General features: G+C 39.3%; 1 protein-coding gene across 1 annotated transcript in view; it reads right to left on the bottom strand.

Annotated features, from left to right (window-relative positions):
* Positions 1 to 20,672, bottom strand: part of LOC103475882 (seizure protein 6 homolog) — a 109,448-nt gene that overhangs the window by 10,260 nt on the left and 78,516 nt on the right. The window contains exons 5-9 of the mRNA XM_008427824.2: positions 9,942 to 10,127; positions 9,007 to 9,175; positions 8,147 to 8,313; positions 7,868 to 8,062; positions 5,638 to 5,776 (exon numbers count right to left, since the gene is read on the bottom strand). Coding sequence (XP_008426046.1) covers positions 5,638 to 5,776; positions 7,868 to 8,062; positions 8,147 to 8,313; positions 9,007 to 9,175; positions 9,942 to 10,127 — 856 coding nt within the window. The remainder of the gene's footprint in view (positions 1 to 5,637; positions 5,777 to 7,867; positions 8,063 to 8,146; positions 8,314 to 9,006; positions 9,176 to 9,941; positions 10,128 to 20,672) is intronic.

Raw genomic sequence — 20,672 nt, 5'->3', positions numbered from 1 at the left:
CTCTACCTGCTGATTATGTCATCAAGGCTTCCCAGTTCTCAGCATTTTATTGTTTCCTCTCCAAATATAGCTCCCCTTGATTTCAGGCTACACTTGAGGGAAGGACATTTGTTTGCCAGTTGGCAGCCTCGCCGAGTGATTACCTTCAGTCACGGCATTTTATCTCTTTTTAAAAGAAGTCCCTGTGAATAATTTAGAATTTCACCACCATTAGAGGTCTAAATGACTGATTGTATTAACTTAACAGATCACTTTGAGTTCGTCCACGAATCACGGTGCCAGAACAGAAGGACCCAAATGTGTAAGTGCCTTTTCAGACCTCTGACAGGTGGCTTTTTTAAGACTACTAGATTACTGTGGGGCCACTGTCTACGACCTGGCAGCAGCCAGCAGCAAGAACGACTTAATAATGAGTGAGCCGTAGGAATAAAGTGAAACAAAATAACATGCACACAAAATTGAAGGGTACTTTCTTGAAATGTAAAGAAAAAATTTGATTAGTGTGCCATCACTGTGCCTTGGAAAAATATTACTGCCCCTTGAACACATCGYGTCCTTTCACAACGACAGACTTTATTGTGTTTTGTTGAGATTTTATGCRAAATAACAAAACACAAATTTGTTACGTTTTTAAAACACATTTTTAGATCTGAAAATTGAGGCATTCGTTTTTATTCAGCCTCTGTGAATCAAAACCTTGAGGAACCGAATGTGGATGAAATTACAGTCACAAGTGTTTTAGGATGTCACGAAAGTTAGGTTTTATTCAGATTTAAGTCTCAAACTTTTCATGTTTGAGAAGTCGGCCGTTCTCAAACATGAACATGAGCACCACCGAGCACCACCAGTGCAGTGATGGCTAAACTTTGTTCGGGGGAGTTTTGTTCTGCTGGAAGGCGAATCTCTGCTCCCGCTGAAGAAAAACATCCTCACGTCACGATGCTGTCGTGCGTCGCTATGGGGATGGTGTGTTCAGGATGTCGCACAGCATTAGTTTCCTAGCATAGAAACTCTTTGTAAAGGAGTCTGTCCTTTAAGAAGAACATTTYTTTWAAGRTTTTATTGACTCTAGTGGCCTTTATTTGATAACGAATTGACMAAAAAGTGGGTAATAAGAGAAAGGGGAWGAMATGTGGCAAAGGTCGCCAGGCGAGGACTCAAACCTGCGACAGCCAGGTTAAGGCTTAGGCCTCCATATGTTGGTTAATTCCTGCACCACCACAGCACACCTGGATGTTGTTATAAACCTTACTAATATTTAACCTTCTCCAAAACTATCTATATACAYGTCTGGTGTATCTTTTGTTATGTTAACATGGTTTGTTGACTAGTTTTCTCCAATGTACCTCTGATTCTTTCRCAGCTTATATTTATTTACACAAAGTTTAACTAGTGAGTCAACTTCTGAAGGCAATTAGTTCCACTTGATTTTATTTCGAAGTTGTACAGTAAAAGAGGATGGAAAACAAAGTCCTGCCTGACTTTAAACTCAAAAGTCCTCTTCCACGTCATAATTATGCACTACTTAATGTTGGTCCTATGCACAAAATCCAAATATAGTGACTGAAGTTTCTGGTTGTAAGGTGACAAAACATATTAATGAGCAGTCATGAAAGGCACTGTGTCTGATGAAATATTTCGGCTTGAAAACACGGTCTTGACCTTTTCCAACTTTTGGAGTGCCGTTTCAAGAAAGAACTTGGGAGAAGCTCTCTGCATACCAATCACACTGACTCAGCTCAGCAGACAGGATGAGGAGAGAGCCGTTGTTTTTCACAGGCCTCTAGGCATTTGTCTCCTTCACCAACCTGACAACTTTAGAAAAGCCACAGCTAATCTCCAGCAACTCGGACAGAATAGGAATTGCTTTCATTGTCAYGCTTTTAGGAGAAAGCTTCTTAATCTTCCTAACATGGAGATTATGCATTTAGATTTTTTTTTTTTTGCAGCTTCACTTAAGTTTGAAGCACACAAAGACACCCTATAATATACACTGACATATGGGATAGCATGTAATGCTCAGAAACTCCACTAGAGGATGCAACCCACCCAAACTAAAACGCCCCTGTTCCTGGTCAGTAAACGTACATCAGCACTACTTAAAGTGGCGAACGCAGTGCAATCGGAATGTTAATCTATATTTGAAGCATTTACTGAGGTGTATCCTACAGGTGGGAATATCAGCTGTAACCTCTTGTTTCTGGCTCCTGGTCGAGCCATGCTCCGCACTAATTAGCAAAGAGCCAGCCCTCCTGTTTGGCCTAAATTAATTAATCAGTCCTCATTATGCACACTGCTCCTCTGTAATTGCCAGCACAGGCACAGTGATGAATGATAACACAGAAAACATTCTCATTAATGTGGAAAAGTGTGCTCCCACCCTCATAATGAGACAGCTCTTATACACAAGAGCCTTTTTGCRCACAAACACACCTTTGACACAAATTGCGTGTTGACCAAGCCTACAGGAATGCTGTTTCTCAAGCTAAACGGAGCAGACACAGAGGTAACCGCGGGGATCAGAGGGGCTGCCACGACAGCCACGCCTGACCGACTTTGAGATAAACTAAAGCTGGACGCGGTGCTATTAATTTACAGTGAGCTGCCTCTTGTGGCCCAGATTAAAACAAACATCCAACAGGTACAATTTAAAGAGAAATCCCTGAATTAAAATCAGATTACCGCAAACCGAACTTGTKTACATGTGCTTTGTTCTCTGAGCTTTTGTTATCCGAGGTACCCTGGTAGACTTTCAACATCAGACATTTATCACAAAGTTCTAATCTTGATCTAAAGAACAGAGAGGGATGCYGGGTCACACAAAGCCCTGTGTGGCATTCAGACACAGTGTGCCATTTCTTAGTATGCCTCACGCTATTATTCTGTGGAAAAATCCATGTGATGGCTCATATCCTAGTGCTTGCAAGCCCGAAAGATAGCTTAGGAAAACCATGTCCTTCACAAATGTCACTGAGATGTATCTGCTTGTTTTGTGTTAATTCAACCAGTAAAATAAAATCAGCCACATAGGTGTAATTCTTCCCCATTTTTTGACCTTTTTCTTTCAAAATTCCGTTGTTTTCCTTACAGTATGATTTTACAATTYCCACTAACATGGCTGTTCAGCAAAACTGAAATCTTGTTGCTGCCTTCATCAAACGGCTTTTGGTAACGAAATTAGATTTTGTTTTGCAAATAAATTAACGATTGAAATAAATGGAAAAGATGGAAAATATGAACGAATATTTTGAATACTTAGCCCAACACTGCTTTAGCCGTGCTCAGCTTTGCGCAATATTTAACTCTCCGCAATCCAAAAAATATTTTGGGTTACGCACAAACTTATTTTGTGAGGCAAATGTTTTTATCTGGTTGACAAAACCAAGAAAAAAAAAACCCTCTTCTGTTTCAGGATAAGGATAGGGAAGAGGTGAGCTTCAGGATCACAGTTTGGGTTAGGWGTCAGTACTGAGATGAGGTTACCCACTGAGCATTTTGGAGTTGAAAATACATTTGAATAATATCATATCAAACTGTTCATAGGCATCTAGGCTAAAAAGGCATTGGTAYATCAATCTATCTGGCTTCAGCTGAGATTGACAAGGATTAATTAAAAAACAAGGAATATCTGGATTTGAATTTAGAATTTTTAACACAATCTTGAGTAGATCAGCTACACAAATACACACTTTAAGTCAGCAGCACCCAAGTCCTTAAGTGCACCTTCCTTTAAACACAGCTGGATCAAACGAATGGYTCTTTTAGCAGGCCTCTGCAGAGTGGAGTTACTGCCAGTAACTCAGGCATGTTGGAACTGGGTGGTCATGGATTTATTTACATTGGTAAATAAGTATTGACTTATAAAAAAAATATACAAATTAAATTAACTTTCAAATATTCCACCAGTGCTGCATGCATCATTCCTGTGTTACATAAGAGCAACTTGAGCACAGTTGCCACTGTATGCAGATGTATTTCTGTTTGGAAATACAATGAATGATCAACAGCAGACATTTTTTTTTCCTTTCATGCAAACAAAATGAACGTTGTYTCTTTTGATATCAGGAAAGCATCTGGAAGTCGTTGCGCATTCAGTGTTATTGCTTGAATGCTTCGTGACACGTTAAGATTAAAATGTGTGTCATCTGCCATCYTCCAGCACGGCACAGCTCAAATATGTTACAAATGGAAAAAGAAAAGTGGAAATTAATTCGAACTGAATCAAATGAAGCAGTCTATAAGCWCTGGTGTAATTTTTCTAGTATTTCTRCATGATTTACTGAATTTTTTTTGTAAATCTTATCACTTTCAAAATCAGGTCAATGTGCAGCTCKAGCTGATGTTAGCAGGTCTTTTGCTCAGTAGGTAGGCCATAAAAACACAGAAATAATAAGACGAGGCTCGGAAGTGGTGGGACATGAAGCTGTTTCGCCTAAGAACAAGCATTTCTATGTTTTTCTTCTTTCGAACTGGGCATTCGCAAACATTGATGTCGTCGTCAAAAACTCGACACGTTCAACATTTCTGACTGAAATTTCAGATGCCGTACGAGTACAAATAATGAACGAGCGGATAAAAAACACTTGTTTAGAGCTGCATTTATGGAACAAATACTAGACAGACAGTGGTCTGTTGCAGTAGAAACCATTTTCTCTGTGTCCTCAAGAAAAAAATATGGATATGGAAAAGGCARCATTTGAAGGAATCAACTGCAAGCCTGTGTAAACGAGGAATGCAACCAGTACACCAGCTACAGCCTGAGTCTTTCCACAGTCTTTGTTTGGTGGGACCTCAGGCGAATTCCTGCCAGCTTAATTTTAACCTCTCGCTGTGCCTCTGCAACTGCTTTGAGCAATAAAACAAATCACTTGTGCTGTATTGTTTTGTGTCAAGACGGATGCACACGCTGAAACGGTCGAATCCCTCATCCGAAACAAGCGGATGAATCTATACAGGATAATGAGACAAGATTTGAATTTCTATACAAACACTTGAATCGTTTTTTTCTTTTTTTTTTGGTTTTAGAGAAATGCTCAATGCGCCGTAAAAAGAAATCAAGGTTATGGGTTATTTTGTTCACTTAATTTAAGACCAAWAAGAGGTGCGGAGACGGGAGAAACAGATGTCTGCATGTGTTTGTGCAAGTCTGATTATGTGAGACGGGAGCTCGTGAAGGTGAAGAGTGAAGGTGACACACACAGTGTGCGTGTGTCCATTATGACATCTGTACGTGTGTGCTGGATTCCATTTGGGCGGACCGGATAAGTGGCTCAGAGTAGTTCACTTGCCAGAGCATATTCATTTCAAAGCCAACTCCGAGGCAAACACCAGGGAAGTGGGAGCAGGGAGGCTTACTGGCTAATCTGGTCAGAGAGCGAGCTGGAAGCAGGACAGAATCCTTAATGTAGGCGGATGTAAAAATGAAAAAAAAAAAAWTCTAATTAATGAGYGCTGCCACGGAAAGATTTCTCTTTGTGCACAAGCCTGCTGCGATAAGAAAACAGATGAGCAAGTAACGGGAAAAGTGTGTGTTTGAAGCAAGAGATGGAGTGTTAAACGCTAGCAGCTCAATCTGACCTCCTCCCTGACTTCCCCCCTGTGYGAGTTCCAGTCTGAGACCTGTGCATGGACTCTTACACTTGGATGTCAAGCATGATCCTTTTGTCCTCTTCCACATGGATGCCCCAGATGCAGTCCTGCCCCTTGTCGTAGGCCTCGGGCCAATTAGGAGACAACACCACGCCAGCAGAGTCTGTGATCTCTCCGCTGCACACAGCTGTAACACACAGAGACAGGAGAGTAAACAACACAAGGAAACAAACTGCAGCCAATTTACAGGYGGAGGAGTACGATCGAGCCTCTAAAACGCAAACGCTGGTGCAGGGAAATCCTGTTTCTTTTTTTTWATATTTAATTAAATGAACCCTGACTTTAAAGGACGAGTGCAATGGAACGTGCACGCTGCTCGGCAGGATTGTTGTAAAACTGTGTACCAACAATGAGCTACGTGGCGACCGTGACCCAAAAGAGCAAAGAATTTAATTTTCCCATATCTGGCTTTACAAGAACGCTTTTCAATTTTACTCTGTCTGTGACCAGACAGGCATTAAAGCAACCAGAGTATGGTCAGCAAATTGTGTGTATGCGTGAGCRTGTGGCCTTGTATTTGACACATTGCAGGGGTATCGGAGTTATGGTTTAGGTTTAGGGCTAAGGARTTAATTGAGTTTAGATTAGATTTAGGGTCAGGGTCAGGGTCGGGGTTAGGCAACAAAAAGTAATAAAAAAAATTAATAAAAGTCAATGCAAAGTCCTTGCGAAGAAAGAAAGATGTACTATATGTTTACATAAGATGAGTATTATAGAGAGCAATCGTTTTAGCAGACTGTTACTGTACATAGTCTGCGCTCTGTGGAGAGTTCAATTCAGGGCAGCTATTGTGTGCCTTTAATCTTGAGCACTTGAAAAATCTGCCCTGCGAGCACACATATCAAAGTAAATCATTCCTATAATCTTAAGAGGGAATTTATCACGGATCAGAGGAAACCAGCTCAGGAAGACACAGTTAAATGCTTTTTGGATTTAATGTCTGAACAAAAGACATCACCACCTACTGAAATGATCAAGCAAACACCATGAAATCCTTAGATTGTTAGGCCAGGCATATCTGGATAGGGTTTTTGACTTATTTAAAATATAATAATAAAATAAGACTTGATGCATTATAATAATGATAATAATGAGATTGTCATGGCATAATCACTTCGTATTACAAAATACCACGATGATATAAAATTTCCATTCAAAATATTTCATTTAGATTTGAAACACTTGTGCAATGCGGTCACTGCCTTTATTTAAAATTTAATCTATCCCTTCTAATATTTCCCACAGCTGTTTAAATAATCTAACATCTTAATCACTACATTTGTAATAATTTCAAAATTTATAGGTACACTTAGGCAAACCTTAATAGCATTTTTCATAATTGTGCTTAATGGGCTGAATATTTTTGCTTCATAAAAGTAAAACAGTTATCAGTTGCTCAATTAGGCATCATCCTATGTAGCCAGGTTACAGTCAGTGTCTTAACAGACATTCTGCCTGTAGCTTACCAGCTGTAATAATAAAGCCATAACTGTGTTTTTTTTGTTTGTTTTTTAATCAGCCAGAAACATTTCTGAACAGCCAAATGTGACAGTTTTATTATCCAAAAGAAAAAAAGAAAAGAACTAACACAATTTTAAGCTGACATGCAGTGCAACAACAGGTGGGGGAGGGACATTACTGTGTTAGTATGTGCTTCAGATAAATGGTGGTTACTCTATCAGTTTGTCTGGGCTCTCATTAGAAGGACTCTAACCTATAGGAAACACTAGATAAAAAAATAACTGTCAGCAAACAATATAATGCAGCATAATTATATTTTTCTAGGCAAGTGTTTTTTTTGTTGTTATTTGTTACCTTTTCAGCAATTATTGCTACAACTACAAAAACCACTAGAACATCTATACTCGTCTGTAAGTGTGTTATGTTCAGAACTGTTTTCTTCGGTTCCTTAAAGTGCATTTATTTTATGAAAACTTTGTTTGCCAGAAATGGGCAAGTAGGTGTTGTGATAAATGAAATCATAATAACATTATGAAGAATTACTCCCTCCTCACGCTGCGCAATATTTTCACAGCTACTTGAAGAATGTGSCYAGGGACGGGAAGTGGGAGGAGTTTTAATGGGGGAGATTGATGAGATGCACGTGGAAATATGAGCCGTATTCCCATACGTATGAAGAGAGCAAACACAGAGGAAGGCCCACTGAGCAGGATGTGAAAGGGTTAAAACGGGATTCGGACAAAATGTGTTCGCTCACCCCTGCAGGCGGGCTCCGTCTCGTTCCACTGTGGGTTTTGAGAATCCACGCACTCAATCACGACGGAACCTTGCTCCAGCGTGTAGCCAGGATTACATGAGAATTCAACTACCGCTCCCATGCTGTAGGTGGAGTCACTGCTGCTGAAGTTGCCGTACTTTACAAAAGGCTCATAGCACATCCCTTTGGCAAAGGCTGCATTAACAAAGCAAATAGTTAGACTTGCTGACACCGCGTTGTACAAAATGAGTCACTCCGCAGTCYGCGTGATCTGCTTGCCTTCGTATCTGATGGCTGCTCCGGTGGATGTCATCGTCCCATCTGTGGTGAACTCCACAAACAAGTAACGGCCGGTGCTGAGCACGCCCTCGTTTGGCAAGTATTCCACTTCGTAGGAGTCATATACAGGTGGAGAGTCAATGTTGTTCCCATTTTTTATCAACAGCCTGTTTGGAAATACACACCAGCAAAAACAGTCCTGTGAATTAGACGGTAAAGTAAAAACAGAAAAAAATAAAAAAAAAATAAAAAATTACTTTCCACGAGACTCTTCTAGTTGCAGTTGCAACAACTTTGTGGTAATATCCCAGATGGGTCTTGTAATAAGGCGAATGACCATGCATGACAGCAGCCACGTTGATCAGTTGATTCAATTGAAAATGTAATGAATCTGCTGTCCCCTATTTCATGCTACATCAGCCTCCTCAATTCACTGGACTTAAAGAACGCTCTTAAAGGATTGTAGTGACAATACATGCTTTCAAATTCATCCATTACTCTAAAGACTTTGGTCATTAATGACCCTTGAGAAAGTAATGCTCTGTTCACATGGATAATGTCATTCAGATGGCGAGTTTAGGGCTTGATAGTATCAGCTATTAGCTAAAGAGAAACACAACAACAAGTCCAACGTGTTGACTTGTCCTGCAATTTCTTCAGATCTTAATCCCAATGAGCATCTGTGGGATTTAGAGTACAAATAATTAGTCTAAACTATTTATCCATTAGTAAAGGTTTGAGAAAGATGGTAAACTCCTATTGGACTAGTTGAGTCTCTTTCTCTCCTAACAAGCGTTTTTGAGGCTTTTTTTTTTTTTGCTTGTTTTTCTTTTTCAGAATTATGTCAGGTATAGCCCAACCTGTCGTCATCCTCTGCCAGAGCAACCTTCTCGAAGTGAATGTGAAGCCGGTGGCCTTCGGGGGCTTCCAGTACCCAGTGGCAGGTCAGATTGTTGCTGTAGTTGCCAGGGAAACCAGGAGAGACGATACGACCATAGGTGGCATTCTTTATCATCCCCCCACAGGACGCTATATGAGAAGAAACCGAGCAAGAGAAGGGAGCAAGAGGATAAAGAGTTAGAGGGTAAAAGCTAGATGAGAAATGTAATGAAACTATGGAAGGGGGATTTCAGAGAAAAGTCACTGTCTGTGCACAGATTGCATCAATATCCAATGGACTGTGGCTGTGCAACACCAGGCAGCTCTCCTGGGCCTAAGAGTGTCTTAACGCGGCAAAATGGCAGCGGTAATGCTATCAGCCGAGAGCAGCTGCATGCAGGCGATGTGAAAGGCCGGAACAGGAAGATGAGCCTTTACAAGCAGGAGACTGACAGCCACATGTGCTAATCAAGGCAGCCAGGTCCGACGGCTTTGTTTTGCCCCCGTCTCTAAAGAATAGCTCCCWGTGCACAGTTGGTCTCTCAAATCAACTCAGTGGGAGACACTTTGGTGAACAGTGTTCATTAATCAAAATTACCAGTTTTCTTCAGGAAGGCTGAAGAAAAAAAAAAAAAATGGCTCGCTTTGTTTTCGAAAGCTCGATTTTGTTCTCGATTTCAGTTGTTAAAAATGTTAGGAGTTTCATTCTTAGYGAGATGTTTGCTTTGATTATCAGATAGTGGAACAAATGAATGTAGCTTGGKTTAATGTAACACAAAAGTCAAATAAACCAAACCAAATCACACATAGGCGTGGCTGCGGCCCCTAATACCAGGGCTCCACTCTGTGTGGCTACGACAATTCCAACTGCAGAGATTCATTGGAATAAACTTGGCAAAGGAATTAGTTGCCTTACCTACGCATTGAGGTTCTTTTCCACTCCAGTAGGGTGTAGTTGCRTTGCGACATGTGAGCATTTTGGGACCTTGCAACTTGTATCCAGTAAAACAACTGAAGTAGGCCTCCCCGCCGGCGTGGAGATGGGTCACTGAGACTTCTCCACCCGCAGGCTCTTTGGGGAATGTRCAGCTGAGCACAAAAGCTGGAGAGAAGAGAAAGTCACAGAAAGAAAACAGAAAATAGAGGCATCTTTAATCAGCTATGATAGATAGATATTTCCTATGGAGCAACAATAAACAGATAATTTGCATACAATTTTGTCTGTATTGCATACAATACAATACAGACAAAATCCTGTCCTACTATGTGCACAACCGCTGTTATTTTGAATGTGTGTTTTGTATGTGTTTGCCATGTTGTATCCCCCCCACTAAATCACTGTTTATCACTGTTAAATATTTGCATATAGAATGGGAGTGGACTTTTGTTGCCCATTATTTCTTCAAACAAATCAAACACCACATTTCAGCCAACTGTCTCAGTCCTCGTCGAACGTTCACACAATTAGAATCGGTGTGAAACCGAGCATTAGCTCGCTTTCTAGTCTCCATCTGCTATTTGTAATTTACCAACAAATAAAATATGCAAATGTACASAGGGACATTTGGAGCCCTGGTAAATAATAGCACCGTGTGATTCATGTTACTGCAAGTATGTTGACAAATGGAGGTTTGGCTGATAAGCCGAACATCACAGTGGGTCTGTAAAAATGATAGTGGGGAGGAAGAATAGCCTATGTTGCGTCTGTCCAAGACGGACAATTGCCGTGGGGTAAGATCAATGTTCCTGGAGTTCCTTTGCATTGTTGTCCTGTCCCTGTTTTTAAATAAATGGTGTAGAATGGGATGAAGTTAGCATAGATAATGAAGTAAGCAAAGCAAGTCTTTAATGGAAGCTATTAAACAACCTTCTCCTCCTGTCTAATAACCGCACTGTTCTACCTCATTAGTGAAGGGATTTTAATGACCACACTAAAACTTTTAAACTCCTTGAAATGTGGAAATAGCAGAAATAGCACTATAATTGGATCCAGTGTGGTTGGCGCTACAACAACAAAGGCATCATGAAAGCCGTGTGGAGCAGAAAACAGCTAGAACTTGACCAGCCTAATTTGAGGACGTTTCTCAAGAAGGAYTCTGACCAAGGAGGAATTAGCAACAATGATTCAAGCAGACAGCAGGRAGGATTGGCATAAGTTCCACTCATGTATATGTTGAGTTTGTAAATCTGAATGTGGAGCTGTGAATAAATGCCAACCAGTAATGCGACCATAGCTTTGTGCAACCATAATTTTGTGCATCCAATTTATGTGGCTGTATGAAACACCCGATTGAAATACGTTCCAGCAGAAAGTCTGAAAGATGAACCAGTTACACTTTAATTGATTTAAGCTGACCTTTACTCTGGTTCTTTAAGTTTATCAAGAAGTTCCCCAGCCTCAACATTGCAAAAATGCAGAGTGGGTAAAGTTAACGAGAAACAGAAAAATGATCCGAAAGAACGACAGCTGAGAAGGGGAAAAAAAGTCATCTTTACATTTTTACTTGTTCACAGGTAAATCTTTYAGTTTCCTGTTAAAGCCTTTTCCACCTTTTATAGACGGTACTTCCATCAGAGCTCCAATGCCAAACAACACAGGGAATGCCAGCAGGTTTTATGTAACTGTACAATTCGAAACTCTCGGGTGAAAATGTGTTGSACAAAGAGATGTGGGGCAAGTGAAGGTTAAACTGCACAAAAATTAAACCAGCTCTGTAGGTTGACTTTGAAGTGTTTTCACTTCAACCAGCCATTTGTAGAATAAAAGAAATGTGATAGGTTTTATGCTGTTACCTTGAAACTAAATTGTCTATTCGAAATGTCATTCTATTAGTCTTTGAAGTAAAACATAAGGAAAAACAGCCCTAAATGCTTAATGGCCATAAAGGTTTCTCAAACCACTGACTTGCGCGTTTTTTTTTTGTTTTTTTTTTCTTCTTGAGCAAACCACTGGTTTCTTATGAAACAGGGGCTTGCTTTGCAGTAAATCAGTGAGCCACAGGGACAAAGCACTCTGCCCTTGGGTCATCCATTCCATTCATAGTTTATCACTAGCTCCAATGAACCTAGTTATTGCCATTATCATAGCAGCATTTAAATCCCTATTGAGCATACGACGGGGGAGCCAGAGGCAAAAATCGTGGAGCCAATTCCTGAAGTATTAAATTACGTGCTGCTTCCATTCCAGTAGATGTGGTGCTGGGCCATAAAGCCTGATTGTTTTGCCATTAGAAATAATAGATCCACGGCGCAGGCAGCCAGGAAGATTAGCTGCTGGTGCTGTAGAGCCACAGGAAACAGATGTGGAGCTGATGTCTGCTTTTTCTGTTGTTTTCTTGCACAAATGTCAAGGAGAACACATGCACATATGCAATAAGGTGTAGAGCTCAACAAGTACGAACCAGAATTTTAGACCCAATGTTGCATCATTTAAAGAGCAAATATGAAAATCAGAGTTATTTGCGCTTAAACATTGCACATTTTGTGCCATTCCCGTCACATAATGCTTATGATATTGACACACACGACTGCTGAAGTATTCAAATATTGTCTGACTGAACACTGTTAATAGATACATATCCAGTTATAAACAGTATGCCACAGCATCATGCTACAGTGTTTTGGTGGTGGTAGCATAGATTAAAAAATAAATAAAAAATTGTAACATTGCTGATAAAATGCTGCACTCATGCTCTCATTTTCTGTAACCTACCTAATCCTGTTCAGGGTCACTGCAGGATCGCTGTTTATACCAGCAGTTATAGAGCAGGAGGTTTATATCCTGGACGGGGTCAGAAGTCCATCATTACKGCGCACAAATATCCAAGCTAGCGCTCAAGGTAAATTTATATTTTCCATTTTTACGTATTCCTAAAACATCTAGACTAAAAACAACCCAATTTGGATTATTGTGCTTCCGTCCATTTGTATTCAACAGCCTGTTGTTCCATAGCCGCTTTATTGTTGAAAGGTCGTAGGAGGGCTGGAGTCTATCTCCTGCTGTCAATAGGCTGGAGGCGAGGTCCATCTGCTGAGAGGTCACCAGTCCATCACAAAGACAAACAAGAAATAACTATGCGTCCACACACTCACGTCAAAGGGTAATTTAGAATGGCCAGCTAACCCGTCATGCATGTTCTTAGTTGAGGAAGCTGGAGCGAYGACGCAAACTTCTCACATGACCTTTTTGCTGTAAGGTCAGATTGCAACCATTCAACTCTGAGTGATATTTTTGGTTTTAGTTGTACTCTGGTCAAAAAGAAAAGAAATATTAAATTTAAATTACAACACTTTACTAATGTTGGGTTGAAACGACCCAATTTTTTGCCACAGTAGCATAAACCTAGTCTGACCGTTGCCTTCCCAWGCACTTCCACTCGATTCTCATCGCTCTTCAATTCTCCGTCTGGGTTTTCTCCCATTGAGAAGAATTTCTCCGGAAGAAATTCAATCACTGTGAACAATGGCGCTGATTTTTTTATGCTGTTTTAAAACTGTAGTCTTCCTATAGTTTGGCAAAGCCAGCAGAGGAAGAGAATGAAGCTGTTCAGTCCATGTATTTGGCCAAGCTTCCAAATATTGAATTAACATTCACAGCTGCCTCATTTGGCTTGGCACTTCCCCCCTGGCACTGGAGGATGGCTGTTTAACAGTGCAGGCAATTTTTGTATTTTTTTTACACTCCATGGCATCACACTGTCATCTTACATACGTACGTCACGGCAAAACATTAGCGATTGGATAAAACTGAAAACTTCAACAGAGTCCACACCTCCAGCAAGCAATCGTACAAGTCTCTACAAAGCAAAGAGTAGAATAAGGGCCTGTTTCTTATCAAGCTAGTATAAAACTAGAATTTGTGCTAAATAAATTCCCCCATGCAGTAATATAGTGCTTATTTTCCCATTGTCAGGACACTGTTTGTATCTGGAGTAGGATTGTTGAAGACACTTTGTGGTTTTGAGGAGATTGCTCTAGCCAGCGCCACAGTCAGAGGCTCTTCTTTTAATAAAAAAAAATTTATGTTTTAAGCATCCTTGAGTATTGACTATCTTAATAATTCTTACRTTTCATACGTGTACTGACAATGGATTATCACTTAGAAAAATTGGCTGCAGCACTGCTCACAAATACAAAAACCATGAATGAGTATTTTGCATGCAATTGTTATTTTCACCAGCTCCAGATAATCAAAATGAGGGAAATCATTCAAAGGCAGCAACCACTTCTCAAAATAAAAAAATAAAAAAATTGTTTGCCATTCACTCACACATCCGTCAAATTAGTTTTTTTTTTTTTTCTGCTGCATGCACATTTCATTTGCCTAAGTACTTAAAATTGAGAATGCTCCTCTTCAACCAGTAATGGACAAATGCTGTGGAGTACGGTAGAATTGTTGAGACGAGGAAAGCGGTAATAGTGAGTTACCCAATAAATTTGGASACACAAATAATAAAAATGCATTTCGCTTTAGGTCCACTGAYWRYWATATTGTTGCGTGATTGTGCCTTTGAGTGGGTGCGTGTGTCTGTGTGTTTATTTCCTAAATGAATCCCATCATGTAAGGAGCTGGAATTGGATCAAATTGGCCAAGGTGAGGGCAGGAGATAATGAAACGGGGGCGACAGAAAACAAAACAAACCATAAATGCTGTGTAGATTGGCATTATTGTTTAATGGAAGTTTATTTGGGGAGTATCATTCATTTTCTGTTACGTTGACATTTAAAGAAAAAAAAAAGTGTTGTCAGGGGAAACGTGTGCTGTTCCAATGACTAGTCATTTCTTGTCAGCTAGTGTTGTGATGAGCAGATTTAGCAGCAATCCTTTGTAAGCGACATGTGGGAGGGGGTGACTGTCATTGCATCCATGCCTCATGTCCACGGCTGTGCATCAAGGCATTGCCTTTTACAGAAAGATCGATGGTGTTGTCTCTGGGAAAGTGATTCAGTTGTAAAAAGTAAAACCATCGCTTTGCCCCGATATGGCCTATTGATATTTACGTGGTTGGGCAAAATCCTCAATTTTAATGGTCGTTTATTCAATAAAGGCTATTAAAGAGAGCTAACTTTGAACTAAAGGAGGATTTCAGTCAATGCTCCTCAGAAGCCTTGATAAATTGTGAATCACACACCAATTAGTAGAAGAGACGTGGCCACCATAGATGTCACTGCAGCACATTAGTTAAAAATCAGACAGAAAATGCTTGCACAATATCACAGCACTGGCAAAGATAAAACTAAACCTATTAAAATCAAAACATCTTCAAAATAAATGGGGAATGAGTACAGATGGATGTGAAAACGTTCTGGGTTTTAAATCCTCGCCTGAAAACAATACATGCAGGGTGTGACCGGCAGGTGTGTCCTCAAAGCTGGGGGTCGACGAGCCCAATCCGGAGGAACCTAAAGAGCAGCGGATTTAAAGAGGCAGGGGATTAAAAACAGCCAGGGGAAAGATTATTTGGCTCTATAACTGGCAATAAGCCCTACTACGTCTTATTCCTTGATAATACGAAAATCCTCATCAACAAGCGCCACCCTCCACCGCCTACTGATTTCAGCCTCTGTGGGTATCCTGCAACTCCCCTGCAACTCCACCATCTCTAGTTGTAAGTAAATCATCTCACCCATCATTTCCATTATATCCCAACTATATCTCACTACTTATTTCTCTTTCTCAGTTCCACAATTCTGTGTATTTTTTCTGAACCATGAAGAAACTAATTTTCTTGTATCTCTTTGATATCTGTAGCTGCTGCCTGCACAAACGTCTCCAACCAAACTAATGTGCCATGTAATGCATCACATCACAATAATGTGGGTTAATATGGCAACACTTTATTTCTGACTTTACTAGCTTGTAAATATTCAAGTCTTTCTTTATTAAATGTTCACAACAGTGAAGCCACTTTCTATATTTAAGCATCGTTGTGAACTCAACATATATGCATCTAAATATATATACATGCACATACTGAATACAACAGAAAAGAAAAAAAAGGATTAGGTTCTCAGCAAACATTTTAAATCCATTTCAGCTATTCACATGAAACTATTTCCTTACCAGGACTCCTAACATACTTTACCAGTGACTTTGCAAAAGTATGAACATTTTTTGGGTTTTTTTTCAACTTAAATTTATAACTTAAATATTCAGAAAACAAAAAAAAAAAAAAACACATGTTTTTATTGCTTATAAAAACTTACTAAAACTGAGTTAGAGTGGAGTGATATTTTTTTTTGCCTTACACATTTTGACTGTTAGCAAGACAAAATCAAAGTCAACAAGAGGTTAATTTATCAAGAGGTCCTACTCCTAACCAGTGAAAAGAAATAGAAAAGCATCTGAACCTACTTCCTGATTTTTATTTTTCTCTTTTAAGATAAGAATAGGCAGTAGCTTCCTGTTTCCCCTGTGCATGGTAGGTGACGCTACTCTCTAGCCAGATGCTTTAAATGGAAGAGACCAAAGTAGATGGGATTCARTTATTTCCGCTGTGCTGATTTTTTTTATTTTTATTTTTTCAAAAGTCAGGAAATAAGCTTGCTCACCTCTATAGTCAGAGGAATGAAGAAACGCTTTGGAAACAAATACAACTGTGACTAAGAAGTGGAGAGATGCAAGTGAGCTTATCCTACCAACTCTCAGAAGAACGGCAAGAGAGGAAAAAAAAAAGTCTTCAAACATTACTGTCAGACTTGTAGCAGAAAGTGCCATCTTTGAGTCAGCTTTTGTACAGACCTTTACAGAGGGAACTATAATTATGGATGGTTATCCATAGCAGTGTACAGGTCTTGGGAAGAGATGCACAGCCACGATGTTCTCACATGAACCGTTGGAAAAGATAATGGTGAGGAGACGTGCTGAAACTGGTGTCCCCTCCTTTATTCCACAACCTTACATCCTACTGTCTTTGCATTAAACATAGAACGCATCTTAAATCATGTTCTGAGTGTCAGGCACACTGCTGATGTAATAGAGGCATCCATCAGTCTGTCATCACAGAAAGAGCCAACGCTGTAGAAGATATTAATTACCTTGAGCTGAGACGAACCTCTCCACGGTTCTGTCTCCTTTTCCACGCTTGTCCGGTCACATTACTCACAGCCCATTCTAAAGGACAAGGTGATATTCTGCTTACGAAGCAGAGAAACACAAACTGAAAAATCTTCTGTCTCRGACATTTTTTATTTTTTCTTAACAAAACTACCCATTGCCTTTTTTYGTCATTGTAGCTAAATTTGCAGCACCAACATAAATTTGTACCTTTTTTTTTGACAATGCTGCACTCCTTGCAAATATAGCAGCAGAGAGGAGTATTCATGGTAATTTGATTTACAGCTTAAGAACTTAAGAGCAACCTGTAAGAAGTTCTCTATTTGCAGAAGCTGGTGATTTATTTATTAGTGTTCAGCTTTGATAAGCCTCTGCAATGGGATTTCATCTGTCTGTATTTTTTTTTGTTTTGTGTGTGTTGTGGTTTTTCTTGAATTGATGTTATGCTCAATTACAGTATGTTAACTGCCTCGCATTGCAATTGGACATGTAATTGTTCAGTGTTTTTGTTTTTGAGCTCCCCGCCCACAGCAAAGTATCCTTGGGCCTGGTGCTGTTCTGCCCCTCTGTCCTGTCCTCTTTACCCCCGGCTGGTGAAGCCAGATGGCCACCTGTCCTGACCGTGAATCTTTTAGAGGAGTTTTCCTGTTGAAGGACAGGAGGTGGGAAGAAAAGCCAATGCGAAAATTTTATGCAATCTGTTAGCATTTTGGTTGTTGGTGGACAACTTTTTACAAATCAGGATTAAGTAGAGAAAATGCATTGAAACTGGCTGAATTAAATTAGATTGACCGTGCTGGCATAGAATGAGTTGTAGTATTTTATTTATTTATTTTTTTTGTAAAGTTACTCAAAACTTTTGCCATATTTATAAATGGCCTGTACACGTGTAATGCTTTATCAAGTCTTCAAAGCACTTTACAYCAGATGATTCATACAGACATTCAGACTGATATAAGTGCTACTGGCCCCTCAGACCACCACCAGCAAAGGGCCCAGTGGCGCCAAAGCAGCTTTTCATAATTTGGCTGCTTTCAGGGACATGAGGGAGAATATCAACATTACACATAGGAAAAAAGCAGGTAAAAAACTTGTTTCTGTTTTCTAAGCCACTATGAGTGTTCCAGTAAAAGCTAACAGTGACAGTTAAATGCCAAACTAAAATGTACAAACCAACAGGTCACAGTTAATTTGCAGTCAGATTTAAAAGATTGTAAATTTCTTGTACAAGTTCATAACAAGTGATACTACCACAAACATTKAACCTTTTTGAAATTTTATCGCATTACAACCTGAAACTTTTCYGTATTCTATCTACATTTTACAGAGCAACATTAAGTAATAAATAATTGTGAATAGGTTTGAAAAACTTACTTTCAATTTCAGAAGTCAGAATAAAATAAAAAAATTGTTGTTATCACTTTCAACCCTATTCAATTTTCRACTGCCTGTTTGCATGCTCGGTCAATGGAGAGTGGGCTGCCTCACAGCGTTAGCACTTCTAAAATATTTGCCCATACGCCTCACCTTTGTTAATGACAGTCAAGTTRGTATTTGATTTGAAGCTCCTCATTCTGATGTAAATTTAAAACCTTTGATAAATGAAGAATGTACACAAAGTACTGATATGTAAAACCTTTACTTTTATGTACGGCGTGGGGAAATGTTTGAGGTACAGAAGTAGAAAGAACAATGACCCTCGTTGGCTATGGAAGATGAAACTCAACACAGGTGTCAATTGTTTGTCTTTTCTTTTAGGGTTGTCCTATATTTAGCTGCTTCATCTATTCAGTCGGACCAGCTTTCTTGTCCCAGTCGGAACAAAAAAAAAAAAAAAAAACTTCTTGTTGCATGATGCTCTCTCTGCTATACATTGCAGTGGGGATTATGTGTCCAGGATATGATGTACTGTCATTAAAAAAAAAAGTAGAATGTCTGTTCAACTGAGATTTTTTTGTCAGATCAAAAGTAGTTTTTGAAAATAACAAACCCTCAARTAGGTATGACTAATGTTTTTTATTAAGCTCATATTTCTGCATGAAAATTACATTTTTTATTGGTCTAATATAATATAATAATATGAAATGTCATTTGTTTTATTAGTTGTAAGCAGAAATTCATCACAATAAACACAAATAAAGGCATGCATGAAAACATCAGTCTGTGTGTAATTAGTCTACATAATGTGCTTCACTTTGTGGCTGTAGTGACTGAAGCAAATGGACTTTTTAATAAGATTCTAATTTATTGATTTGGTCTGTACGGCATTAGTTTGGGATGAGATGGAGCGCATTACAGAACAAATGAAGTAAAAATTCGCAGTGTTAGCCAAAGGCAGTTTTTCATTTGTTGTCCCTGTTACAAAGTCACAAYGTAAAAAACAACTTTACCCCGAGATTAAATTGCACACAGGTTGAGACTTAACTAAATTAGGCAACTGGTTGGATTATATTTTAGAGGTAYCCGAGTAAAAGGGGCTGAAAACCMAATGCATGACACATGTTTCAGATTKTTTTTAATTTACAAAAATTATACTTTCACTTCCCAATATGACACCATTTTGTGATGAAATTCAAATAAATCACACTGATATTTCTGGCTCTAACATGATGAAATGAGCAAAAAAATAAAAAAAAGTCTCTTACATGAGAGGCACTGCAATTTTCAAAGGATTAATGGAAAAGCAAGCTAGAGTTGTAAGGGAGAATAATAAACCGTTGCATGTAAAATTACAGTGAAATAATACATGGATTTTGACATCAACACATTTGTCACTGTCCTATTGGATCACGTTAAAGATTTACTCTTTAGATGTTTACAGTGAAATACAATTTATCATCATCTGTCCATAGCTATTCTGCATCACTACTCATAGCTTGTGTAATCTGTAATGACTTGTCACTGTAATGACCTGTCACTGTCATCATTTGGCCTAGACCACACAATAATATCCACATAACCGAGAAGGGTGGATTCATCTCACGTCAGCGCCAATGTTTAGATGCTTTATTTCATTTTCTAACTGACCAAAAATGTCCTATTAAAGTAGAGGAGCGAATGCTTTGTACACTGGCTTCCCCCCATCAGCTAAAATCGATGGGGCATGTAATTGGTGGTCGCTTTGTGTTATTGCTAAGATAAACAGACATTGTTAGCGGCGCAGAAGATCAATGTCATGCAAAAAGCAAGGGACGGTTGTGAAGAATGTATGGATCATATTTATAGAGATTGGGAACAGAGCAACTTTATTTCTGGCGACACGCTTTGTACACTTGTTGTCGTAGTACTGGATCACCACCTTAGGATTCACTCCAAGATTTATGATGAATGGCCATGTGGGAAAAAGCCTCTACATGTTGTTTGTTTCCTGACTTTACAGTGTAGTGTTGCTGCATAATTACTGTACGTTACATTATAGTACAGGTGAGATCTGCACCTTAATAATGCCTTGGCTTTAATTTAACAACTTCAGCTTTTTTGGTYCTTGGCTCACAATTAATATTTTTGTATTAAGTAACATAACATTTTTCTGGTCTATTGAATGTTTCCATGTATTGATTTGCCTCCAAAGTAAAAGGAGCAGAAAGAAAG

Source organism: Poecilia reticulata, linkage group LG14 (assembly GCF_000633615.1).
Source record: "Poecilia reticulata strain Guanapo linkage group LG14, Guppy_female_1.0+MT, whole genome shotgun sequence".
Classification (NCBI taxonomy): Eukaryota; Metazoa; Chordata; class Actinopteri; order Cyprinodontiformes; family Poeciliidae; genus Poecilia; species Poecilia reticulata.
The sequence above is the reverse complement of the archived record's forward strand: the minus strand, read 5'-3'. Positions and strand labels throughout refer to the sequence as shown.